At 40.9% G+C, this 25,207-nt stretch overlaps 1 protein-coding gene across 1 annotated transcript in view; it reads right to left on the minus strand.

The window, feature by feature from the left end:
- Positions 1 to 25,207, minus strand: part of TBXAS1 (thromboxane A synthase 1) — a 231,389-nt gene that overhangs the window by 137,952 nt on the left and 68,230 nt on the right. Inside the window, exon 3 of the mRNA XM_059816257.1 lies at positions 14,897 to 14,949. Within this exon, the coding sequence (XP_059672240.1) occupies positions 14,897 to 14,949 (53 nt within the window). The remainder of the gene's footprint in view (positions 1 to 14,896; positions 14,950 to 25,207) is intronic.

Genomic DNA, 25,207 nt, shown 5'->3' on the forward strand with positions numbered 1-25,207 from the left:
CATACCCTGAGAAAAAAGCCATCAGGTTACTATTTCCAGAACACTGGACTACTATTTCTAGGGAAGGCTGCATCTGGGAGATAGCAAACTTACTGTGTCTCCAAACTTTACTTTCTACCATCTACACAGTGTTCATTTGTATGGATTTGTATGAGTCTATTATTTATACTCAACAGTGCTACCTATTTCTATCACTGCAGTGGGGGGGGGGGGGGGGGGGGAAGGCTACAAGATGGATGAGGAGGATAAGCAGACAATGTTACTCAGGCTAAACAAGGGCAGCCTTTTCTCCATCTTTTTTTTCCACGTAAGGGAGGGAGAGGGATCTGCTGAATGCTTATCCTGATTTCTAGTCAGGAGCTCTAAGCAGCTTCCCTTGACAGACAGGTAAGCAATTTCTGGGAGACAACAGGCAGTATTACCCTGGCAGGGCTACAGCCATTTCGTACAAGATAAATGGAGACAGAGCAGTGCACTTGAAGAAGATGAGGGATATGACTGTGATGCTACATCAAATAATATGGCTGAAAGAACACGTAGAAGAGGGGCGTGCAGCACAGGGCTACTCTCTAGCAAGGCAGGGGGAACCCATCCAAAGGGGTGGCTGTGAAGCCAGGAAGGATACTCGGAGTCCCACAAAGCAGGACAGCATGCGTGTTGTGGTGCAGGATCCAAGGAAAATTTGGGTACAGGGGACAAAAAGAGGAGAGCATATGTGCGACCATACAGAGAAAATGAAACAGGAAGGAGGTCAAAGGATTTAAATATAATTTGTGATACTACAGCATCACAAGATACAGCAAGCTATAAAACAGGTTGATTATAATAAAGCCTCAATGTAATAAAGTTGCTACACGCCCATCACTAAACTTCGTATAAGCAAACACACTTTAAGATGACTAATCCAAAACCTGTGCGATCTGACTTCTGCCTCTCATAAAGCATTTCTGACCACGACAAAATTGAGGGTTTTATTATTTTTCCTCGTGAGACCTGACATCAGGGTACAAAGAAAAGCCATCTGTAAGTCTGCATTTCTGCAACCTCCACCTCATATATACTTTATGTATCATGGCCAGGTCTCAAGTGTGACTAGACTTTTTCACATCTCTGGTTTTAGTTAGCCATTTCAGCCCTAATGGAAAGAAAAGGCTTTCAGAAAACGCTGAGTATCTCTATCTGCTGAAAAGTCATGTCCTCATACATATCTTCAAAAGAGACATTCAGAACAGAGGCATTCAAAATCAGTAGGCTGTTTCTGTTTGTTTTAATTCTGCACTTTATCTTTGATTTCTTTGTAGGCAAGACAGCTCATCTGCCTCCTGTCAATACGATCAGCAGTGGTGGACGATACAGTATTTTATTTTTGCATGTGTTTGAAATAAACATATACATAATTTTCTTTCAGTCTACTCCTTCTTACTGGCATTTTGATTTTAAATCAATGAGAGAGTTACAATATATGCACACTATCCCTTTTATTCCTTTGCTCTGTTTATGTTAATGCAGATGCATGCATTTCTGAAATTATACTGTCTTAATATTAGAATATTTTAATTCCTCAATAACAGATAGGACTCAATATACTGATTTTTTGCATCATAAACGTAACATGATGAAATGAGTAAGCCAAATTGAGTTTTGCGTAACTATACATGCATACAGCATTTTGTTGAATAAGAAACAAGACACTGACTTGGTCATGGCTACCAGCCTGAAGATATCTGAAGTTTAAGCAAATGAAAGCAGGGATTCATAAGTGGGAAGCAGTGGGCAACCCATTCATCTGATTTGCGTGCAATAAAGACACAGAACCCAGCCAACACCGGACAGCCTCACTCAGGCAGGTAAAGGTTTGCCAGACTGGCCACAAGGGAGACAGTCATTGGGACTTGCTTTTCTATCCTCATCTGCCTTAAAAAAATACGTTGAAACAAAGGAAAAAAAGGATAGTAACCACCTACTGAGCTCCTGGGAATGTACTTTTTTTATGCTACAGCATACAAAATGCACACAGGAAAGATTCATTTTTTAAAATCCTTGCATACCTATGGTAGTGTATACTTTTTCTAAACATCCTTAAGATCTACATACACACAAAATAATTTAATTTTGTTAATGGATTATTAAATGCACACTAAGCCCAGTAAAAGTCATTTCCCAACGCATTATGCGTTTATCATGAAACCACTAGCAGAATTCTTTACAATAAAAATGCTAGCTGTACACATGACCAAACTAAATTATCTCGGGAAACGGCTAATATCTGACCATGTGGAAACATTAGAAAGCAGGGCTTTGTTATAGGACTAGAAGGAAAAAATGGATGTATTTTCTTAAAGAAAAATTGCAATAATAAGAATATTTTTAATAGTAAAAAATGCTGCAGCTCCAGGAAATTTTCCTGAATCAATTCAATCTGTGTCGTGCTGGACTTTAAAAACCCATTAAAAATAACCATGATAAATTTCCTAACCTCTTTCAGTACACCACAGAGAAGACAAAGGAAACTGCAATTCAACAGAGATAGAAAAGAAAGAAAAGGATGGAAAAACCTGATAGCTTGTGCATCATTGGTAACATCCTGGCTAACAACAACAGGCAAATCTGCGCCACAAAGGGCAAGAGGAGCAGGAGTGATGTGCACAGCTGACAATGGCACTCCTAAGTAATGACTTCCAGGAAAATCTGCTCTTACAAATGGACAACACGCTGCTGAGAAGTAGTTGAGTCATAACTTTCAAAACATGGCAAATTATTTCAGCCTAAAAATGGACATATGGAGAAACAGGACGTATACAGCTCTGGTAAGGCAACTACAGGGATAACATCTTACAAACAGCTAATATGCTCATCTGGTTTAAATTATTAAACCTCACTGAAATCCATGCATGTTCAGGGATTTCTCCCCAATATTTAATGTGCAGTCATAAGACACAGATCATGTTTCAAACAGTAATATTGGTAAGAGCACTACCTAGTTGACCTATTTTCCATTTACTATCTTGTACATATTATCGGTTATAACAAACACACTTCTTTTGCTGCTCCCTTTTTTTGGGACAGGAGAAGAGGACAATTGTATAACAAATGGCATATATGACACTGTATCCTGCAACAACCCAAATCCAAGAGGATGGAGGAGTACATTTAGTGCTCTCTTCTTCCACAGATGTACCTTTTCACCCTGGGACAGCAGGTCCTGTTCACCCACCTCCTTCTTCTGATGGCCAGCCAGGGCTCAGCATATCACACTGATGCTGGGACCCAATTCCCAAATGCGTGTTGCACACGTTTGAGCTCTCTTCACAGCTGCATTAAACAGTTGTCCCGGGCCTGCACCTGGCTGTCCAGGGACATGAGTGAGACATAGGCTCGAGAACATCTCCTCTTTGTCTTGGTCCTAGCTGCTTGGCTGAAGACCTCAGGACTCCCGTGGACCTGCCTCATTTCTGAGTTGTCCAAGTAAATGTTATCATCCAACACCACTTTGCTATGTTATTCCCCAAGCCCTCTGGACCTCTGGAGTCTGCTGAAGAGGTTTCCTAGAGCCCTTCCCTCCAAACATTCAAGCGTACATGAAACACCAGCAGTCGTACTTAGGATTTCTGAGAAGACAATTTCTGAACCAAAAATTGCATTTGTAATTGCTCAAAGTCTGCCTAGAAAAAAGCGAAAACAAGTAGATTTGAAAGCAGACCAATGTAAACACTTCATATTCCTTCTAAATATATAGGTATCGGGGCAAGATCAAGCGATTTGATCCTCACGCAATGACAGAGGTATAGCAGAGGTACAACCCACTGAATCTATTCATAACCCCTATAAACAAAGAAAAAAAAATACAAGCACAACCGTAGGATGAACCATCACTGAAGTAAATATATTGACCTATCAAAAATGATTGAAGACTGACAATAAAAGGGTTATAAATGCTTAGAAGAAAGAGAAAGCAAAAACACAAAACCAACGCACTGAAAAACTCCCACCTGCAGTCACATGGAAAAATGGACTGGAACAATGAAACACAATGGCAGTGCCTGTACGTCTTTGATAGCTGCCCCTCCCAAAAGCTGGAACAATCTTGCTATAAACCAAGCAAATGAAAATGTAAATGCATGAGCAATCATCCGGGGGATTCGGATGCTTCGTGTCCTGTAGGCAAAGAAGGAAGGGGAAAAAGGTGGGAAAACAAGAGAAGGCATCACTTTTAATATTTGTGATTATTAGTCATGCTCTCCTCACCTGGAGCCTTTTTAATCCAGCAGAGACCTTACAGTTAAACATGCAAGGCCGCCTGCGTGGCCGTTTTAGTGCTGCCAGCAACACCTGCTTGTCCTCTGACCTCAGCGCAATCCGCTGCTTCGACTCCTCCGGCCGGAGGCAGCCGGCAGAGACAGCCTGAGGATTTTGGGGGTGCCAGCCAGAGCGAATCACATCAACAACTGCCTGCAGAAATCCAATATTCAAAATGGCAAGCTCAAAAGAAGCATGGGTTGGGGCAATATGCTGAATGCAATGCCCAGAGCAGTCCTGTGAGTATGTATAAACACTGGTGTATCAAAGTGGTATCAGGGGTTACATGAGGGCTAACAAACTGTGTATTTGTTTAAATATTTTGCTAAGGAAATGAACGTGAGGAAAATTAAGGTAGTTTCACAAACTCGATTCTGTTCTTCACTGTTGATGAAAATCAAATTGTGTTACTTATTGGGCAAAAAGAAAATAAAATTACACTGATGGGGAAGAAAAGTTGGGTGTGTAGTAAGAATAAGTTTAGGTACCTCAAGTATTAATCTTCCCATTTTGCAATACACTTCTCTGCCTCAAAAAAACAGAATTTAAATTATTTTAATAGAAAATAATTTAATGGCTAATGCCTTTCCATGTGACATTACGTTACCATCTGACCTATTTTAACATTTGCCTCTGTGCTGAACTTGTAGACCTACTTTCTCTTTCTCCTGCCCCATGCATAGCTTATTTCCTACTGGGCCAAATGGATGGCCAGTGGACATATAAAATTGTTAGGCGGCTTTGATAACATTTTACTTTGGCCCTTCACACAGAGTATTTCATAAGATGTTCCATGCGATAAAAGGTCCCAAAGAACCAAGATCTTCTCATAATATCACATTGAAAGACTCTGCAGCAATTCCCAGTGTCCTTGCCAAGATCCTTTTTCAATAAAATAGATTCCAACATTGACAGAAAAGCTTGGATTATTGCTGAGTGATAAAATGTCTACTGCTAGCCCTTACAGAGTCAGAACATTGCTCCCAACTCACTCCTTTTTCTGTAAACTACTTTAAGACTTCTGGATACATCTTAAAATTTGCTGTACAAAACCTAATTTTATTCAATAGGCACCATCATCCAAAAATTGAAGTGATATAACATGCGAGAGACCTAAAACATTGGGTCAAGATCCTCAAATAGTCACAGCTCTATGCCTTTAATGGAGCTACACTGAAGTAAACGACAGCTTAAAGGTCCAGACCACTATTTCCAGGCTTGTTTACATGGGGGAGAGAGGAGATTCTGGGACAAGATATGGTTTGAATCTTAATAAAGTTAGCCTAGAAAAAACTCCTATGGGAGCACACCCCTATAGATACAGTAATTGCTGGGGGAGATAGTCAGTTTTTTCCCTGATGTAGTTTGTGTGATTCCAGAACTGCTGTGTCTGTGCATGGGAGGTTTTTTTGCTGTTTAATTATACCAGTACAAATTTATCAGTATGACTACAATAAATCCTCCTTCAAGGCAAGCCTTCAGGTTTAGCCACCGAATTTAATGGAAGGAAAGAAAGATTCACAGTCCTCAGGGTAATGGTGGCTCAGCTCATTCCACACTCCCCAAGCTAGAAGAAAAAATAAATAGAATAACAGCTGAAAACAACTTCTTCCTCTGCAGCGGGGTATACTTTTGCCTATTGCCTGATGAAATCATACCCAGTTCACCAGCAGAAGGTCTGACATAAAGCAGACTCTCCAGGGAAAGAAGAGAGGTAGTTGAACAGAGAAAAAAGGGTAATTTGAAGATGGTGCCAAACCAACAAAGAAAAAAAGAGATATTTTGTTCCCCTTACTACTAATAAAACATAGTAGACTAAAATTGATCCCCAGACTAATAAGGTAGAGGAAAAACTAAAACCTATATATGACAAAACAATAAAAAAGTAATGAAGAGATTTATGGAAGTACATAAAAAACTTGGAATGACGTAAAAATTGTCAGGTCATGTTACTGTTTTCAGCTCAACATCGATAAGAAAAACAGGGAGGATTAAAAATTAGAGCATGGAGGAAAGATAGCGTAGGGCTGAAGGGGATGGAGAGAGGCAAGAGAAAGTAAACAAAGCCAGAGCAAATGTTTAGGAGGGAAATAATAACAGCAAGAAGCATGAATACAAAGCCCACAAGACAAGGTTGTCAAAGTAAAAGGAATAAAACAGAACAAACCCCAGAGCCAACAAAGTGGTGGCACCATCAACGGACAACAGGCAGCAATGGAATGGGAAGTGCCTCTACATATTCGGCAAAGTGGCAAACATGACTATTTCTAAGAAACTAGATATCCCTAATCCATTCCTGTGCAATGTTTAGGTGTCCTAAGGGGCAGAGGCTCCACGAGGTCTTGTCTAAGGACAAGCATGGGGAGAGAGGGTCTAACCAGCATCTGTCTCCCCCTCCTGGAGTTCCTAGCAAGGCGGGCATGAGGAGTGGACGGAGCCATCGATGCTCCAGCCTGTGCTGGGGCTCGTAGAGACCCGGGACATGCAACAGGCTACTGATTTGCAGTTTCCTCTCTGCATCCTTCTTCTCCAGCCCCCAGCGGGGGATATGTGGGGAAGGGAAATCCCTTTTGCTTGATGTTTCTCATGGCACACTGGAAGGCAGTCACAAGCTTTCTTTGGGCTGCCATGAAGAAGGGTAAGCTGGCAGTAGGGAGTCACTTGGAGAGGCAGTAACGTGACTCTCCTATGAAGAGTTGGGCAACCAAGGAAGGAAGGAGGAGCTCCTGAGATGCAGCATTAGTTTAAAGTTGATCTTCAGCAGCTTCAAAGGCTGCTAAGAAGGGAAGGAGGGTGAGCAAGGGACATTGGGAGATGATGCATTTTCCTTCCTGTGTGTAGAGCTTCAGGATGATTTGGGAACTTCATTTCAAAATTACCATGCATGGTACTGGGAACACCAGTTCATAATCAGATACATAACTGGTAAAGTCAGAGACCATATCTGACCAACCTGGACATTACATATTGTATATATCCACTTCAGGTTTGCATCAATACTTCTGGGTGCTGTAGGAAATTCTAATGAAAGCATTTAATATGCACAGCAAAATCTTTCAAATAGAATTGGTATACTAAAATAATGCCCCAATTTTTCAGCCTTTTAAAAGCCCTCAGCCTGCTTCTTCCCAAATGGTGGAAAGGGCGAAGAAATTACAAGGTGGACTTTCAGCCTGTTAAGAAGATTAACAAATGCAGGCTCTGGTAGATGGTGAAAAGGGTGGATTAAGGTGAAATTAAGTCTAGGAAACCAGTTTTCACAACTGTGGGGTTCACTCAGAATATTCCCTCCCCCTGCCTTAAATTAGGATGACACAGTCTGGTATGCAGGTGCTGATCATAACAGTGTTACATGATAAGAAGAGGCAATCTGTTCAGCAGTCCCATCCCAAGCCCCTTAAAATTATGATTTTAAACATTAATTAGCTAAGAAGCAGGCAGTACAGATCAAAGATCACCTGTGTTGTACATTAGGTGTAAAACACTCCTCAGGCAGCATGTTTTCAAAAGAAACTTCAGTTTTCAAATAATCTTAACCTGGAGCCCACAAGGACTATGCTTTAACAGCTAAAAGTGGTGCACTACCAACGTTCAAGGAAACAGGGGAACTAAGAAACACCTCCCTGGGAACAAACAGAGGTGAAAACGCCTCTCAGCCAAAGCTGCTACATGCACATGCAGAAGCAGACCAAGATTTAATCATGTTCCTTGAATGCTAAGATATGGTACGAGGTCCTGCTCTGCTGCTTCCCTTGTCAATCTTGGGAGTGACACAGTTTGGCCAATCTCACAGAGCCTTTCTGCGTCCAGCCAATGCCGTCTCAGTGGAGCCGTACTGACCAGGAGATTTCCCTCTATGCAAACAGCAATTCAAACTGCATGAGTATAGAAACAAGCATCAGGAGCACAGTGCAGGTGACAGGCACTGTCCTTTGCTGCCTTGCCAAGTACATATAAAATGTCTGTCTCATTTGGTTGGATTTCACACTCTCTTTCCAGAGGTGTAAAAGATTACATCAGGTCTTTGACTTACGTTGGCTTGAACAGCTGCAGTAGAGTCATGGAGCAGTCATGGATGGAGGAAAGAAACTTGGAAAAAGCGCAGCAGGGGGCACACGGCTGCACCTCAGCCACCCCAGAGCAACATCTGGAGTCTCAGAGAAGAGACTGAGAGCTTTTCACACAGAAGAGTTCACCACTTGCATCACACTTTTCCATCCAAATGGCTTTGCCTGTGCTGAGCGCTGGGACTGTGACATTTCAGTGGGCCTTTGAGTCTCTGTTTATGAACACCTAGAACACAACTGTCCCTGGATCTGGCTGGGACAGTGACAAATTAACAGCCATCACAAAGTAGACAAGCTCAAGTTCCATGGTTCTCATGGGAGGTCATAGTAAACACAGAAGATTTTGTCCATGGCTAAGAAGAGCTCGTTAATGAATGCCTTCAACTTTACTAGTACACTAAGCATCAATTCACAATGTTCCAGAGACCTAAGTACGTTTGAAACACGCCAGAATTAAACTAGTCAACTAATTTACCATAAATTCTGCCTATAAACTGCATCCCACAGGTCTCCGTACGCAGAATGTAAAATGCTCCATAATGACCAGGCAGCCCACAAAAACTATTACAACTGTAACAATAACACTAGACTCCAATTCTCAAAACAGTGTGGTATGCCACCTTTTGGGTAAATATTTAGGCATCAGTCCCATAAAAGGCTATGTTTTTAAGACCAATTAGCTCTAGAGAGAAGAGGAGAGAAGAGGTGATGATATACCCATAAGCAATTCACAGGACTTGTTCCAGCAGCTTGATTTAACCATTGGAACTAACTAGAACCAATACCTAATTATGGTTAAGTATGGGGAGTTAGATGGAGGTGTAGTATTGTACCGCGACATTACATTTTAGCCAGGAATATTGTTGGGTTTGGGTTCTTCTTTAAAAGGCAACTTTTAAAAAAATAAGTTACTGTTAACAGATTTTGAAACCGTTAATTAAAAAAAAGAAAGAAGGGCTCTGAAAGTTTAACTTAAGAATATTAAGATTCTCCTATTGTTCAGGCAATTTTTGATATAATCTTTTCTATTTCAGAGACAATGCCTAGCACATTACACAGAGAAGTGATAAAATTTTCTATACGCAAAGTGCTATCAAAAGAGAGGGTGGGAAGGGGGAAGAAGTATTTTTCTGCCCATTAACTTCTTTCAGATACAACAAACCTAGGTGTTTATGTGTACCAACAGCAGTTAAAATATTTTTCAGGCACAAATGCAATTGTTTCTTTTATGGCTCTGATTCACCAAGGCAGATAAACTTCTGCCTAACTTGAAGCATGTTGAGTAACACCATTGATTTTAACGGGATTATTCACGTGCTTGAAGTTAGGCACATGTTTATGGGTGCTCCTGTGCTGTATCCACAGTTTGCAGGTATTTACAGGAAAAAGAGATAACTCTAATTCACAATAGCAATTCTGGGGCTGATCAGCAATCCTATAGAGTCAAAGGACCTTATCACAACACATAAATGAGGAAACACAGTGAGGAAAAAAAAATCCTGACAGAATATGAAAGACTTGACTCTGGCCATAAAAGTATATTGCTCTTTAAGAAAACAAAAATCCAGGCAAGTGAGGCTACCAAAAGTCTTTATCAGATTAAGTATGAAACAGAGATTATGAAGAGCTATAGATCAGAAATAGGAAGACTGTTTTTCTTCCCTCTCCCCTATGCTTGCCCAGGCATGATTTTCTCTAGATGAAATATGAGAAGTAAATTGTCTAAAATATCAAAATAAAGGAAGGACCACAGGAGAGGTAGTAAGTCCATTAGAACAGCAGCATAAAAGAGGAAATCAAACAGGATAAGATTGCTTCATAAAACTAAATTATTTCTTTACATGAGCCTTCAGAGACAAAAATGAGAACATCTGTCCTGGGATTACTCTTTCCACATAAAGCAGAATAAGGGTAGAAACAGAGAGGTTAAAAAAAAAAAAAAAAAGTTTTTGAAATTCAAATGGCGATAAAGACACTGTTTCTTCAGGTAAATTAACAGCATGATGAAGGCATCAGCTGTTCCCTGCAGCAGGAGATCCTGCCCCTATCCACCATAGGTTTGCCCCAAGGTGCTTGAGGAAGGCAGAAGGAAGGAAAAGGTTTTGAGAAAAGTTCCAGTTGCCCAAATCCCAGAAACTCATGTCCCTCTTCTGTCCATGAAAGGGGAAAGCCTCAAACCTCCACAGTGACTAACCAGCTTGCCTCAGCCCTGATGCAGAGGCCAGGAGCAGCAGCGAGAAAAGCCTGTTTCTTGTCCACAACTGTTTGATTACAGACTCATCTGCAGAAATGCTAACTAGTGCCATCTGCAGCAACATTTTTTGGGAGAGGAGAAGTCAAGCGTTAAGACAGAACCAACTCTGGCTGCATAGACTTCTGAAAAGCTGTCAGCTGCCAGCGTAGCTTACAATCACAACTCACCCCTGGACACATTCCAAGTTAGTGACTGGCTCCATGATCTAGCCCAATCTTTTAAACCACCCAAACATTTAAGTGACCAGGCTTGATCTTGGTTCCAATAATGACTTATTAGGAAGTCATTTAGGGAATATTAGGAAGTCTTTAAGGAAAAAAACCCCACCACCCACAGATCAGACATTGAGTAATTCCACAGACACGTTAAGAAAAATCACCTGTCTTATTCTAAGTTGCTTTCTGTGTATTACTTAAAAATGTGCTGAAGTAACCCACTGCAAAACAAGATATTCTGTATATGGAAATGGAGTTCCATTCACATCCATATTTTCACAGGATGCTTCAGCAGTGCATGCATGCACCCATTTCTGTGCCTGCACCCTGACATGCTTTCGGCAGTACTGTGCTGATCCTGGGATGTTTATGTTGGAGCCCATCAGAGGCTCGATTTGGGTAGATGCAGTTTGCTGCTGGTGGTTTTATTAGGGACTGAGAATGGCTTACAACTGGATCTTGTCAGAAACATTCTCATTAGTTCCTCCTCCCATCAGAAAATGCAGATTTTGAGCTCATTGACTCTCTTTGCCAGTTCACAGCCTGACAACAATGGGCTCAAATGCCCTGATTGTCTTCTGCTTTCTAGAGGTGGTTTAATCCAAACTCCATCCTCTTGCTACTCCTAGACCCATCTTTTCATCTCTACCTTACTTTGTTCTCATCCTCCTTAGCACTTTTTCTAATATATAGATGGTCAGACTTCTCACAGCAGGTTGAAGTTGAGAGTTCAAGTGAAGGAAGAGTAAGAATAGGGTTTGACCTGCTGCAAGCTGTTTCAGATGCAAAAGGATGTGAAGGAAGAGTGTCACCCTACAAATTGCACTGAATTTTAATCTTCTGTTCTTACTCTTTGATTATACGCACTGAGGTCTATGTCATGAACTGTTACACTCTTCCCCACATCCAAATGCATTGCTACAGTCGAAGGCAGAATAGGTTCATTCATCCCAGAGGCAATCACCTGCCTGCTTGGGACTATATTGTATTTTCTGTTCCTTCACTGGTGGTGTGTTGTTGGGCCAAGAATATATTACTTATTTTGGCACTGTTCTTCAACTCCAAATCAGCCATACATGCTTACAGTGCTGTAAAGTCATAATGATGCAATCTCAATAGAGTGGTCAAATGCATACGAAGTGTGTATATAAAGTAAAATTAACTCACTGCCTCTACAGCTGTGCTCATGTTGTAGCACTTGCTTTTCTGCTTCCATAAAGTACACTTTCCCCCTTTATTTCTCCTTTTCAACCCAGAAGCTCTTTGTTTCTCTGTCTGTTCTTACCACCTATTTCTGATCAGTTGCCATAACCTAAAATTGAAATGGAGCAATTGGATATGGTACAGGTGAAAATAAAGTGTCAAAACATCAAAGTTCATCCAAAAATAAGTGACATAAGTCACAAATTTCCACAGAAACCAAGACTACATTCCTGCAAAACTCTTACCATAAAAAGGAGAATATTCAACACAAATCTTAACATGTATCAATACACTGCTTTCCAAATAGGATATTTTTAACTTTTTATTTTTGGTATGGAGAACCAGTACACATATTTTAGAGGAGGTATTTTTATAGAAGATGCATCAAACTATAGCTGAACCTAAAACTACCACTCTGTTGCAGGATCCCTTCAAAAGTCACATCAGTGGCTTGGATTCCCCCGTTGAACAGAAATGCTCCAACTCCGCTTTTGCATCAAATCAGAGCTGTTTGTTTCTGCCTTGGCCTCCATCTTGGTCCATCTCTGTATGAAAACAGACAGTTTTCACAGCACACACTCACAGCTGAAGACTATTTGCATTGTCTCTCTCTATAAAAGAGTAATACCATCACCTCTCCTTTGGATCTGCACATGGGAGCGAAGAAAAAAAATGCTTTTGTGACCTACAAAAGCCTTACTTGAAATAATTCTCTACGACTTGAGGCCTTTTGGAATGGAAGGGATATATTGTTTTGACTTGATTAAAGCTGAAAAGTTGATTTGACATCCTGTTGTCAAGGAAACCAATTCACACACAAAAGAAAACAGTTGTGATGGTATCATTCAGACTATTCAAGTGACCTTAGAAAGAAAAAAAGGCTTCAGTTCCAAAGATTTGTATTCAACTCACTTCACCACTGTAGAAATAAAGATCATTGCTCTTTATGCTTATTGGAAAGCAGTTTTCAATCTGGAAAAAGCAAAATGCCACATCTTCTTCCAGCTGCCAGATCCAATACTTTGCTGGGACGATACACATAAACACACCTACCATTTATTGCCTATTTCAAAGAACCACAGAAAGAATCACACAGAAGACATATAGGGAAGGAGAAGGAATTTCTTTAATTGACAGGACCATGATAAATACCCCCAGACACATATCACACCTATTGAACAGCAGCTCACAAGCCAGGTTTTAAAACACCCTTCTTCAAATACAAATACCTCGAGCACAGCAATGCTTGAGCCCAGCTTTGTTTTCCTGAGAGATATCAAATAGCAGCATTTATTCTCTGCCAGCCTCCTAGATCCTGCACAAATTAAGTTTTTTGTGCACACAATAAATGGCTATGTATGAGTTATGCTCAATCTGCTCATTCCTCCTACCTAGGGGATCCCAAGGAGGCAAACTGTCCTGGCTGACCACTACCACCATCATCCAGCTTTGCAGCCCATGCAAGTCTCACAGAGGTTTCATTCCCTAACAGCTGTGGGTAGATTGGAAAAATGAAACTTTCTATCTATCTGCTCACACACTGTAATTATACATCTCTTTCTCCGATGACATAGCCTCTGCCTGGCCGAGTGAGCAGACAGATGACTAAATAGCAACTTGTCTCCAATTCAGCTTAGAAAAAAATAGGCATGATATTAATAAGGAGGGAAATACACTGAGGAATGAATGCCAGTGTTCTTACATTATTGTCATTTAAGGGCATCACACCAAAGGTCATGGAGATAATAAGCCTCAGTCATTTTCCATTTGTAACACAACATACAAATTGCCACAGTGTTAATGAATATCTTTCTCCATTCCTGGCCAGCCAAGACACTGTATTATTTCCTCTTAGACAAGTACCTAACCCTTGGAATTCATTATTTCCATCCTTCTTGCAGCGCTTTCTCCTTAGGGCTGACCACAAATGCTACAAGGTGTCTGTGACTGGAGCATCAAATGCTTTGTATGCCTGAGTCTGATTTCTTTCTGATAGAGCTTTTTTGCTGGAAGAGCACACAAAGCATATTTATATCATTTATGATCAAATATGCACACATACACACACGTTCATATATGCTCTCTTACAAGTGTCTTTAACCCCTTGCAGAGCACAGGAAAAAAAATTTTGACACTGTACTTCATGGATATTGCTTGATACCTATATATTGAAATAATAGTTATGCTAGAAACACCAACTGACCACAACAATAGAAGCTGCCATGAAATAACTGCATTTCCACTTACAATGATGACAACTGGAAAGTAGTTCTCGGAACAGAAATGACATTCATAGAAACGTGGAAGGGCTTATATGAAGGGATATACTGCTTAAACCTTCTTTACTCCTAATAAACTGCTAAGATAGCACAGCTAAGGTACAGAGAGAGGAATGCCTCATTTCTAATCTGTACTTCATTGTATTTTAAGTTTAGGAATTTTGTATAAATATAGATAGCAACAGCTGAAGCAAATTCATACTATTTCATAAACTAGGTGAGGTTTTTTTAAGACGTTAAATTATTATTTCCACTGTTCACCATAAGTATAAAGAATATGCAGATGAAAAGAGAATATTGAAGGCTGATAGCTTTGTACATTTCTGAAAAAGACTAAACTTTATGTGCATAATTAAAATTAGAAAGAGAAGAATGAAGTCCAACACCAAATGCTGAACTAAAATAAGCCAAGGTTACTTTCTGCACATAATCAAACAACCTCCACCTCTCTCCCCCAGACTGAAACACCGCACTCCGCATTTTTGATGAACATCTTATCTTGGCATTTTCTCCTCTCCTGCCCAAGAAACCCAAACAACAAAAGCCAGAAAAGAAGAAAGCTGATGGCACTGCTAAGCTTACCCACAAACAGGTCCATACTCCGTTATGAGTTTGGTGTGGTTTTCCCAAAAGCCCTGGATAAAAGAAAAATAACAACGTATTTTAGAACAGTACTTAACAGATACTCTATTATACAGTATTGCTAACATTCACACCAAAGCTTTGAACCTCAACTAGAAGAACCATGGTATTAACTCATAACCTCACCTTTCTCTCATTGTCCATCTGTGACAGTAGAGTCTAGAAATGGCAACTGAAAAAAAATCCCAACCCAAAAAAAGACCTGGAAAGCCATGAAACATGTTTTCATCAGGGTTTTACACTCCAAAACACATTACCGTTTCATGATTTTTTTTTTAAATAGTTTCATGATTGGGGTCCTGACTCATGATTTTTTTCTGATATGTGTGTGGATGGAAAAACTGACAGAGAAATTAATAACAGAATAAGTATATGACTTACTACATACAAGAGAAATACAGGGAACGTCAAAAGGTTGTCTTGTTTTGGTTTTAGTTATATTATTAAAAAAAACCCCAAACCTGCAAAGTTGGAGTTTAGCATGAGGCAGTCACCTGGGACACTCTGCAGAATAGTAAGCAGATTTATTTTAACAAACTTTTAGAATTTTTACTGTGTGTTTCATTTTCATAATTGATGAAAATTGGTATCCATTTATATAAATAAACCTGACACTATACTAAATTGTTAGTGTCCTAAATGAATTCAAATTGATTAATCTGAAAGGTGTTCAAAATATATCCCCAAAAATGAATATAAAAAACCCTGTTTTAACGAAACTGCGATATTTGAGAATCATACTGCATTGTGTTTGTAACTTGTCTATAGAAAAATAACACATTTGACTGCATTAATCTGCGTTTATATTAATTCAAGAAAGACTATTGTGATCTATCTTCATTCTTCAGAGCAAATTCACTAACAAAATAGAATACTTATGCCTCAGATTGAATCTTTCTTATTTTTTGTGACATACTACAGAATATTAGCTAGAACAATATGAACTATTGTAAATACATTAACCGCAGACATAAATAAACAAGACCCTGTAATGTGTGTATGCTTTGGGAGCATTTTACCACACTAAGCAAAAGAAAATCTGGTAATCAAAAGTAGTTACCCTACTTAGCACCCTTGGATGCTAACTTATCACCCAAATTAGCAAAGCACTTGCCACCACCTACAGTCCTCCTCTCACAGAGTCCTTCAATTGTTTTTTATTCTTAATACAGTTGTGCTTTTTTTTTTTTAATCCTGAACTTGCAATATGTTTATTCTACAGGACAGTATGTCTCCAGGTTAAGGCAAGAACTTTAAGTTTTCCTTAAGCTACAAAAAGCTAAAGCACTGGATGGCGTGTGAGAAAACAATAAAGGTAAAATTATGAAAGAAGTGGTTTAGAGGATTGCCTGAAAAAAATACATAGTCTCACCGGAAAAATACTTTACTACTAAGGTAAGCAGAAAGGCCTCATCCATTAGCACACAAAAACTAAGGTGGACCAAGCCTTTGTGGTACCACAAATACATACAGCTAACTCAAAAAGGCGTTTATCTGCAGACACTGAGGCAGGGGAAAAGCATTCACACTGACCTGCATTTTGCTATGGCAATACTTCAGCAGTAGCAGGATTTCAGCCTGCAATTGCTATGATTTCAGCACTAAAAAGGTGGCCTGCTGCCTTCCCCTGCTGATGCAAGGGGAAATCCTGGGGCCAGATTCCCCCCAGCGCTATTCTCCAGGCAGGCATCTAAGACTGAGTAAAGCAGGCTCAGCTCACCGGTGCACTCTGACCGCTTTCCCTGGGAGAGGGACTCCAACCTGCGCAAACACAGCTGACAGATTTACAGCCACGCTGAGGCACCAGTGCGACACAGGGCACTGCTTGAGGTTACCGGGCACAGTCAAACGTGGGGTGCAAAGCACTGCTGTATCACAATGGTATCGGCTGCACAGGGCAGAGGGACTTCCAGCCTTGTGAGACGATGCCAAATCAGGTCTGCCCTCCAGCCCACTTTCCTCCTAGCCTGAGCCTTCAGTGAGGACATCCCAAACTACAGCCTGAACCTTGCCTGACAAGTTTTGCTTTGGATTGCGAACACACACATAGGTATTACACTTGCTGTATGCACGCACCAGCTGCATTCCAGCGAGCCAGCAGGATATTAACATTTACAAGAAGACTAGGCTTTAAATGATTCAGTGAAACAGCCTTCCAGAAAGCCAGCTTCTTGGAAGCGCTGCTCCTGGCTCACTTCAGTAGAGGGGTCAGGAAAACACATTTCAAATCAGGCCTGTTAACCAATAACTGGTTTTCCACCTCCAGGCCTCCTAAATGATTGCACTGGCTTAAAATTAACCACACTTAGTTTTTGTTCCCCAAAGTGAGAAGTACAAGCCTACAGGTTGGGGGGAGGGAAGGAGTTGAAAAGTATCTGGGAGAGATTGTGAGAAAGCTTCCTCAGGAGTAAAAAAGTGCTTGTTCTTTACACTCCAGGACACTTTCTTACATCCTGCACACATACACACACCACTGCCTGCCTCCACCGTCTGCCCCCGGGACCCACTGCTATCCTGGCCCCCTCCACGGGCGCGTACGGCATGGCGAGTGCCCTGGAGCAGGTCTCATCAGGCTGCCTGGGAAACACGAGCAAACAGCACATGCAGAGCCCTGCACGCTGCAGCGGCTGGAGCACGGGCAAGGCAGAGGGAACACGCGTGTGCATCCCTTACCACCCCAAGCACGCCTTTCAGCTAGAGGAAGCTGGGGTCATATGAAGGCACTTGTGTTTCTCCTTGATAGCCATGAGGAAGGCCAATGAGCCTGTGATGGTCTCTGTACGCAGTGAGGGGATATGCCACATCCACATAGCTCTGCCAGTTTTGTAGCATAATCCCTGAACACGGCTTCCAGTAGACAGGTACCTTGAAAGCATCCTCCTCCTCCTCCTCCTATGAGTCATGTTTGAAGCACAGCAAGCCTTATAAGTGCTTTTGGTAACTTATTTACGCTAGCTGAGGTCGATCTGCTCCAAGACTCATTATTGCAGGTTTGCCCAGGTTTATAATTGCAATTGTACTTAATACGTACAAGATAACTAACCACCTGCCCACCAGCAGCAACTGTTCGACAAGAAAATGGAGACAGAGACCTCTCTTTGACTCAGGACCACCCCGTGGGTGAACAGGAGAGGAAGCGAACTCAGAAATGGTGCCTGCTGACATGTACCCAGTGGCTTAAACAGCCATAAGACAGGAGCCATAATGAAGCAATGTGGGGGTTAGGAAGGGGGTAAAAAGGGAACAATGAAAACATGTATTCTAATTTTTTAGGAAAACAGAAGGAAGCTGAAAAGCAAAACAAGGCATGGTATTATGAGATGGCACCATGTACATGAGGAGGAACTGTAGCACATTAAACAGTCACTTGTAACAATGAAATGTAAAAACATAGTCAGTAATGCTGTTCCAAGTCAGAAAAATCACTTAGCTTTTTCTTTGCTTGGAAACTGCAGAATATGAATTGTCAACAACAACTCAGAAAAGGGTTGGGGCTGGGGGGACTTGCTGCGTGTGGCCCCTACAGTGAGGTACCAGCCTGATGACAGCCCATTATCAAACAAGTTAATGCAGGAGTATGAAAAGCTTCTTTCCCTGAAGAAAGCATATTTTACAGCATCTGGTACACCATGGAAACAGCAGCTCAAGTGGGCTGACTACTGCACACCCAGAAGGCTTCTTTGTTTACATGGCTGGCGGTTGCCTCCCTATAGGGAATTTGCATTTTCCCCCTCCTCTGAGCATGTATCATCAGCTGCATCTGTGGGTAGAACCACTCGCAAGGCCAAATTCTGTTTTCAGAGATACAGGTGCAACCCCTATGGAAGGGAACAAGATTTGGGTCTGCATGAGCCAGAGCCAAGTCTGGCCACTGCCAACCATCCATCTTGAGATACTGAACACTGAGACTTCAGCCTGAGCAACACATTCGTTAAAGGGCTTCAGAAAGGACTCCATTGGCTCAAGTATCCCCTTTCCTTTTTTGAATAGATTCTGCCACTGCAAGACGGATCCTTCAGCAATTTCCTCCTTCTTGCGTATTCACCTTGCTAGTTCCTCACACCAAGGAAAAATCTGCAGCAATATCATCTTCCCTCCTTGCTGAAAATGGGTGTAGGCACTAAGCCAAAGTTTTCAGAAAGAGGCAGTAGTACGATGCATTTTGATTTTTGGGGTGTCTAACATCAAGCATATCCAACCTATTCTTATTAGTTGTGCAATATCTGCAGATCTCGTGGCTGCAAATGGGGATTTAAGTGACTTTAAGTTTAAGCTCAAGCTTAAAGTAACCCAGACGGCATGGAGGATGCTTTGTAACGTTTCAGCTTGCTGCAGCTCTAAAACAAATCACATGGTTTATGAACTTAGCTAGAGTCCTTAAGGGTCACTAGATAAAATGGTTAGAAGGGGGCCACATAGTTGGGATCCAGCAGATGCATGCTCCTGACAATAGCTCAAAATTTGGACTCCAAAAAAGTGACTTCCAGAATGCATGAGGGTAGCCCTTGGGTTTTGTAGTGTACAAAACCTACTGAGCTGTGTGGAGAGCAATGTGCTGTGCTCATCAAAATCCATTGCAAGTCAAAAACAGTACCGATGCAAGAACAGCCAAGGGAAAAAAGCTTCTTTTACTGCCCCTTTCTGAGAAGCATCACACATTACCTGATGTCTGTCACTTACCAAGACAGCCTGGATTCAAACCTGTGACTCAGAAGCCAAAGACGCCACATCCCATCACTAGTCCCATATATGCTCCACCCTCACCACCCTGTAGTCAGACATGATGTTCTGTTTCACTATGATATTAATAACCAAAGTATCATTGTTTGAGTGCGTGCCTCGTATCAAGAGACAAAAATCTATACAGTTATTAATGGTACATAATGACAATGAAAGACATTTATGGATCAAATTTTTAGTACTCAATGGGATTCACATGTCTTTTTTTCCTCAGACCACCTAGAAAAAAAACCCAACTGCTAATAACCTGGTACCCAAATTGATTTTTTTTTTAATACAAGCTAACATTTAATTAAAGCAAACATGTACCAGACTGCAGCCCACTTTGAAGGAATGACCCCAGACTATACATAATCTCCAGTAACAATCCTAGTGAAAACACTAGGATGCCAGCAGACAAGAGAAGGAAAATAGCATGAACTCCTAACCAGCCTGATTCTGAGCCATGTACATAGTTTGTTTCCTTTGATCGTTACCCCTAATGGCTGTCCTCTGTGTGTAATTTTGTTTAATTTATGTGTGTGCCATTTCAGATTTTAAAAAACACATATAGCCCTTCCAAATTTATTAAAAGCAGCCTTCCTACCCTTAATAGTTATTAAGAGAGGTTAGTGTTATGTAATTAAGTTAATCCTCATCTGTAAAGGCTAATTAACTGAACACTAATTGAATCTGCATATGAAAATTTGGACAATGTGTTCTCATTACACAATTAAAAAAAATTACCTGAACTAAATACCAAACAAATTGTAATTTTTTTCCTTCTACCTTTTCAGGTCTTTAATAAAAACTAAGTGGGCAGGTTTATTTCTGTGTGCTGTATTAGCCCTTGCTGCCTGGAACAAGGAGCTGTCGTATCAGCGTTCGGAGAAACTGATCCTTCCCTGAGAGATGGTAGTTCTCCCTCTTGCATGAGCTTTCCCTTCCACTCTGCCCTTACCCTTTCATCACCCTCTTCTCCTTCTGCTGTCTATCACCTGCCCTGGTCAGAGAGGCCAGAGGCTCTTGGCATTGAGTCATATCACCCAAAGGATGAGATGGCATTGAGATATCACCTCAATGGATCATATCACCCAAAAGGATGGGACGGCACAATACGATTCAGTCATGCCGATTCACCACCCCAAAGCCTGCAAGCAGCCAGCTCGAAGCCACATGGGCAGTTTTGGCAGGATACTACCCTTTCACCCCCAAAGATCACTTGCCAGTGAAGTCGTAAGGAGAAAACAGCCTCATCTCATTCTCCTCTGCCTGGGTGTGCCTGCATTACAAAAGCAAGACATGTTTTGGACCCCTTTCAGCCTTTGCTTGAGACATTTACAGTTTAAAACAGTCAGGTTTCCAAGAGGGAATTAAGAAAAGCACATCATCCTTTCTGGTATTTGCTGCCTCTCCCCATTAACCAGGTTAATGGCTGATTCTAATAGGCTGGTAACTGAAGAGTCGGCGGGAGGGAGGGGAAGCCAAGCAAGTAAATACACAATTGCGAGCCTGACCTCAATAGCATACAAGATTTCCCAGTGCATAGAACACACACAGTCCTTGGATTTTCTGACAAACCCCACCATATGTTTTTCGCATTTGAGTCGTAAGCACCAGCGCTGCGTAAGTGGCATGGCTGGACGGAGGAGCTGCAGCCAGTTAACAGTTCCTCAGGCACCACTTCTGGCCCACAGGTAACAACATGGCACCCCTTCACAGCAAATACCTACAGAAAAGAGGGTCAGAGGAATGGAAAATGGGATACACCCTGTGTTATCTTTCTTTGGGAAGATAATACATTTTCTAGGTGAGGGAACAGTGGAAGATGTACACAGACTTTGGTAATGCATTTGGTCTGGTGCAGGCAAACAGTCAGCACACCCAAAAGGATGAAGATCAGGATAAAAGTTGAGAGACAGTGAACGTGCAAGCTGTAGGGAAATGAGTATGGACTGAGTTGAAAGAAAAAGTACAGGCATGAAAGGAGGAAACCCATAGATTTCTCAAGGGTCAGTCTTGGGACAAACCTTGTTCAATGTTTTGAGGACTGACTTTGGCACAAAAAGCAGACAGGCTTTAGTGAAGTATATTCATGGTTCTGGGTTGAAAGACAGATTCTTTCCTCAGCAGGCAGAGAGATTGAGATTGTCATAAGAAGAATTGGATGTCCTAAAGAACCTGAACAACCACAACAGGGGAGAATCTTTAGTTGAAAGCAAAGATTCATGCCCTTAGAGGGACTATGTTAACTCCAAGAACTTCTGCAGTAGTAGATTATTGTTTGAAAATGACAGAGAAGGGAAAAACCTGGATGGGCACATCAACCACAAGATAATGACGAACAACAAGTATGATGGAAACAACAAATGTAAACTATATGGAATACGCTTTCTCTGGAATGCTGCATGCAAATCTGATGAGTCACGTTCAAAAGGAATGAATTAGAAATGGAACGAGTGGAGCAAAGGGTTACAAGGATCCTCAGGGAACAGAAAGCCTGTCTTACAAGTAGTAATTAGGAGAGTTCATTTTAGCAAACCAAAGGTTCATTTTAGCAGACCAAAGGTTCATTTTAGCAGACCAAAGGGAGGAGACATGCTTGCTGTCTATAAATGTACTGTGAGTAATCATCAGGGAGGGAAAAATATCTATTGAATATGAAGGCCTACATTACTAAAAGATCAAGTGAGTATAAACTGGCCATGGATAAATGTTGCTAGAAATTAGATGAAAGTTACTATCAAAGTAATAAGATTTTAGAACAGCTTCCCAGTCAGAATAGCAGGGGCAAGAACCTCAAGGAGGATTTTGAGGCACAGCAGATGATAAGATGTGGATACTTAGAAAAAATAGAGTGTAGGATGAATAACCCAGCCCATCTACACCAGCCCCTCAAGGTGATACACAGACAATTCCAGAATAAGAGAGACTCTTCTCTAGTGGAAAAAATTTACTGTGCTTTCACATGTGCACACTGCATTCACACTTCTAGTTGATTCAAGTAGATTCGCCTTAAATTTCCAAAGCATTCCCACATAGATACGGCCTCAGACATTAATTTGGCATACTGCAATGAGATTCTCACTTTCTTTTTGTCTTTCTATTTTCAATCTCATTTCACTTTACAAACTTAATTTCCACAACATGTCTGGGATGGTAAGTGCCCATCTGTCACAGCTGGGGAGTTGGAAGTACACAAGGTTAAGCAATTTCCCAAATGCCACACAAGAAGTCAATGGTAGAGCCAGAGGTAAGTTGCACTTTTCTCAATCCTCCTTCTTGGTATCTTACAAAACCTTTCCTTCTCTGCCACAGAAACACAGACAGTATATGAGATAGGAATATCAACAAATTTGATCTATTTCTGAACTTTCAGACATATCACATGCCTGAGGCTTCGGAGTAAGGCAAGAGGAAAACAACCCTACATATACGGTTAACTCTAAAATGCTTTGAACAGAGGGAGGTTTCTTCCTCACCCAGCTGTTAGCTTAAGATTCAATTACTCTTATCATAATATGCATAGCTACAAATGTAATTAGTCATAAAATTATCCAGACCCTCAAATTATTCCAGCTGTTGTATTCGACTCCTTGATTCTTGCAATGATGAATTCTCCAGATGGATTACACTGGCTAAAATACTATTTCTTTTCATCTATTTGGAAGTTGCCTGCCATTAGCTTAGACCTTGTTTATATGTGCTGTAGAGCTATAATTGCAACCTTACTATTTTTATTAGGACTATTGTCTAGATAACACTTAAACCTGCTAGGCCCTTATTTTACTTAATAGTAAATGTCACAGAAGACACCTATTCAGGCTTCTAGGAACCTTTATCAAAAACAGAAAACATGTCATTATGAAGACATATACAAAGAGAAATACAATTTGTGCAATGTGTGTTCATGAAAGGCTCCATATGAGGTTTTACAGACTCACTGCAATTTCTGATCCTGTGATAAACATATATTTATAATAAGTCAAGAAACTAGAAAAAAAAGAGACAGGAATGATGGAATTTTTTTTTACTGGACTATGTAATTTCCACTAAATCTCTTCTAAGTTGTCTTCTTTCCAAACTGAGTATAATTCTCTCCTACACAATCTCTTCTTGTATGTAATTCCACTGGATTGCTAACCATCTTTGTTGCCTTTCTTAATATTACTACATCCTCAAATTACAACAGGAAAACAGAGAATTACAGTGCTCTCTATAGGAGGGAATTCATTGTGCAAGAGACGACCATTGCAATGTGTATTTTCACTGTGTGCTCAATGTCTCTCAGATGGATTAGCATAAGCATTCAGCACATCTTACTAATGGTGAATGAATTTTATTAGTTTTCTTTGCTGGTCTCCCTTAAGGGAAGCAAAGCAGTAATCGCGTAATTTAAAGAAATGGAAACAACTTCTTGTAGGACAGACAGACATGCTAGCTAAATCTAAGGAAAACAAACATTTTGGGAGTACTCTGACAACACAGCACTGTTTTAGGGGGCAACAAATTGGCAGTTGGAGAAATGAAAGTTAACTTCTTTCCCAAGAAAGGGAGACAGGAACTTTTTTTCTCCAAGGAGTTTCTCCACTTCTGAAGTGTCCCCCTCCTTCTCAGATCCATCAACAGCAGATTCCTTCAGATTATGAAAATGTCGTTTTTAAGGATAAAAGATATTAACCAAACCCATCGTACAATAGTTTCTCTTAGGTGCCATAGAGTACAAACAGACTTTGAAATAAGTACTGGAAAAATTACATGTCCACATGCAAATCTTGCATCTTCACCTACAGAATTAGGATGACCTTCTCTGATGCAAACTCTGGGCTATCTCATATTGCTTTAACTCACTAGTGCCTAAGTGGATACTATTTAGACAGGTGGGTTTCAAGAAAACCTCAGCCTTAGGAAGGAACATTACTTATTCAGTGGGCGATAATATCTTGGCCTCCTCAGAGACATTTCCCTTGTAAGGTGCTAGGGGTCTCTACCATTGTTTATGAACTGATTATAAAATCAATGCCACATAATTATCTGTGACCACCAAGTTTGCAACTGTGAAACACATGTCTGAAAGAACTAAAGATTATCACAAACTCCATCTGTGTCCAGCTCCCAAATTTTGATCTTTTATCACGACAACACTAAGACACAAAACAGTGCCCAAATCAAAGCACTAGGCTGCACGCAGAGTACTCCATCAAGGGAAGAGACCTGGAAAGAGCATTACACGTGACAGACATTAATCATGCCACTTAATGCATTACTGAAAGATACTAGGACTATTTCTGTATTTTAACAGAGCTGGACAAGCCCAGCTTCCTCTTGTCTAACTCCCACCTTGTATGGATGCAGGCTCTCAAGCATGAAAGGAGAAAAATGTCCCTATAGATTGTACTGGGCTCTGATACAGAACAGAGCATGCTGCTATCTGTAGCACAGACAGGCCAGGCATAGGCATGACAGGTCCCTTTTTGCTACCATCTATCACATGGCACCTCTGTAAAAGCCACAAGGTTAAGGACAGACAAG

Source organism: Gavia stellata, chromosome 4 (assembly GCF_030936135.1).
Source record: "Gavia stellata isolate bGavSte3 chromosome 4, bGavSte3.hap2, whole genome shotgun sequence".
Taxonomy (NCBI): domain Eukaryota; kingdom Metazoa; phylum Chordata; class Aves; order Gaviiformes; family Gaviidae; genus Gavia; species Gavia stellata.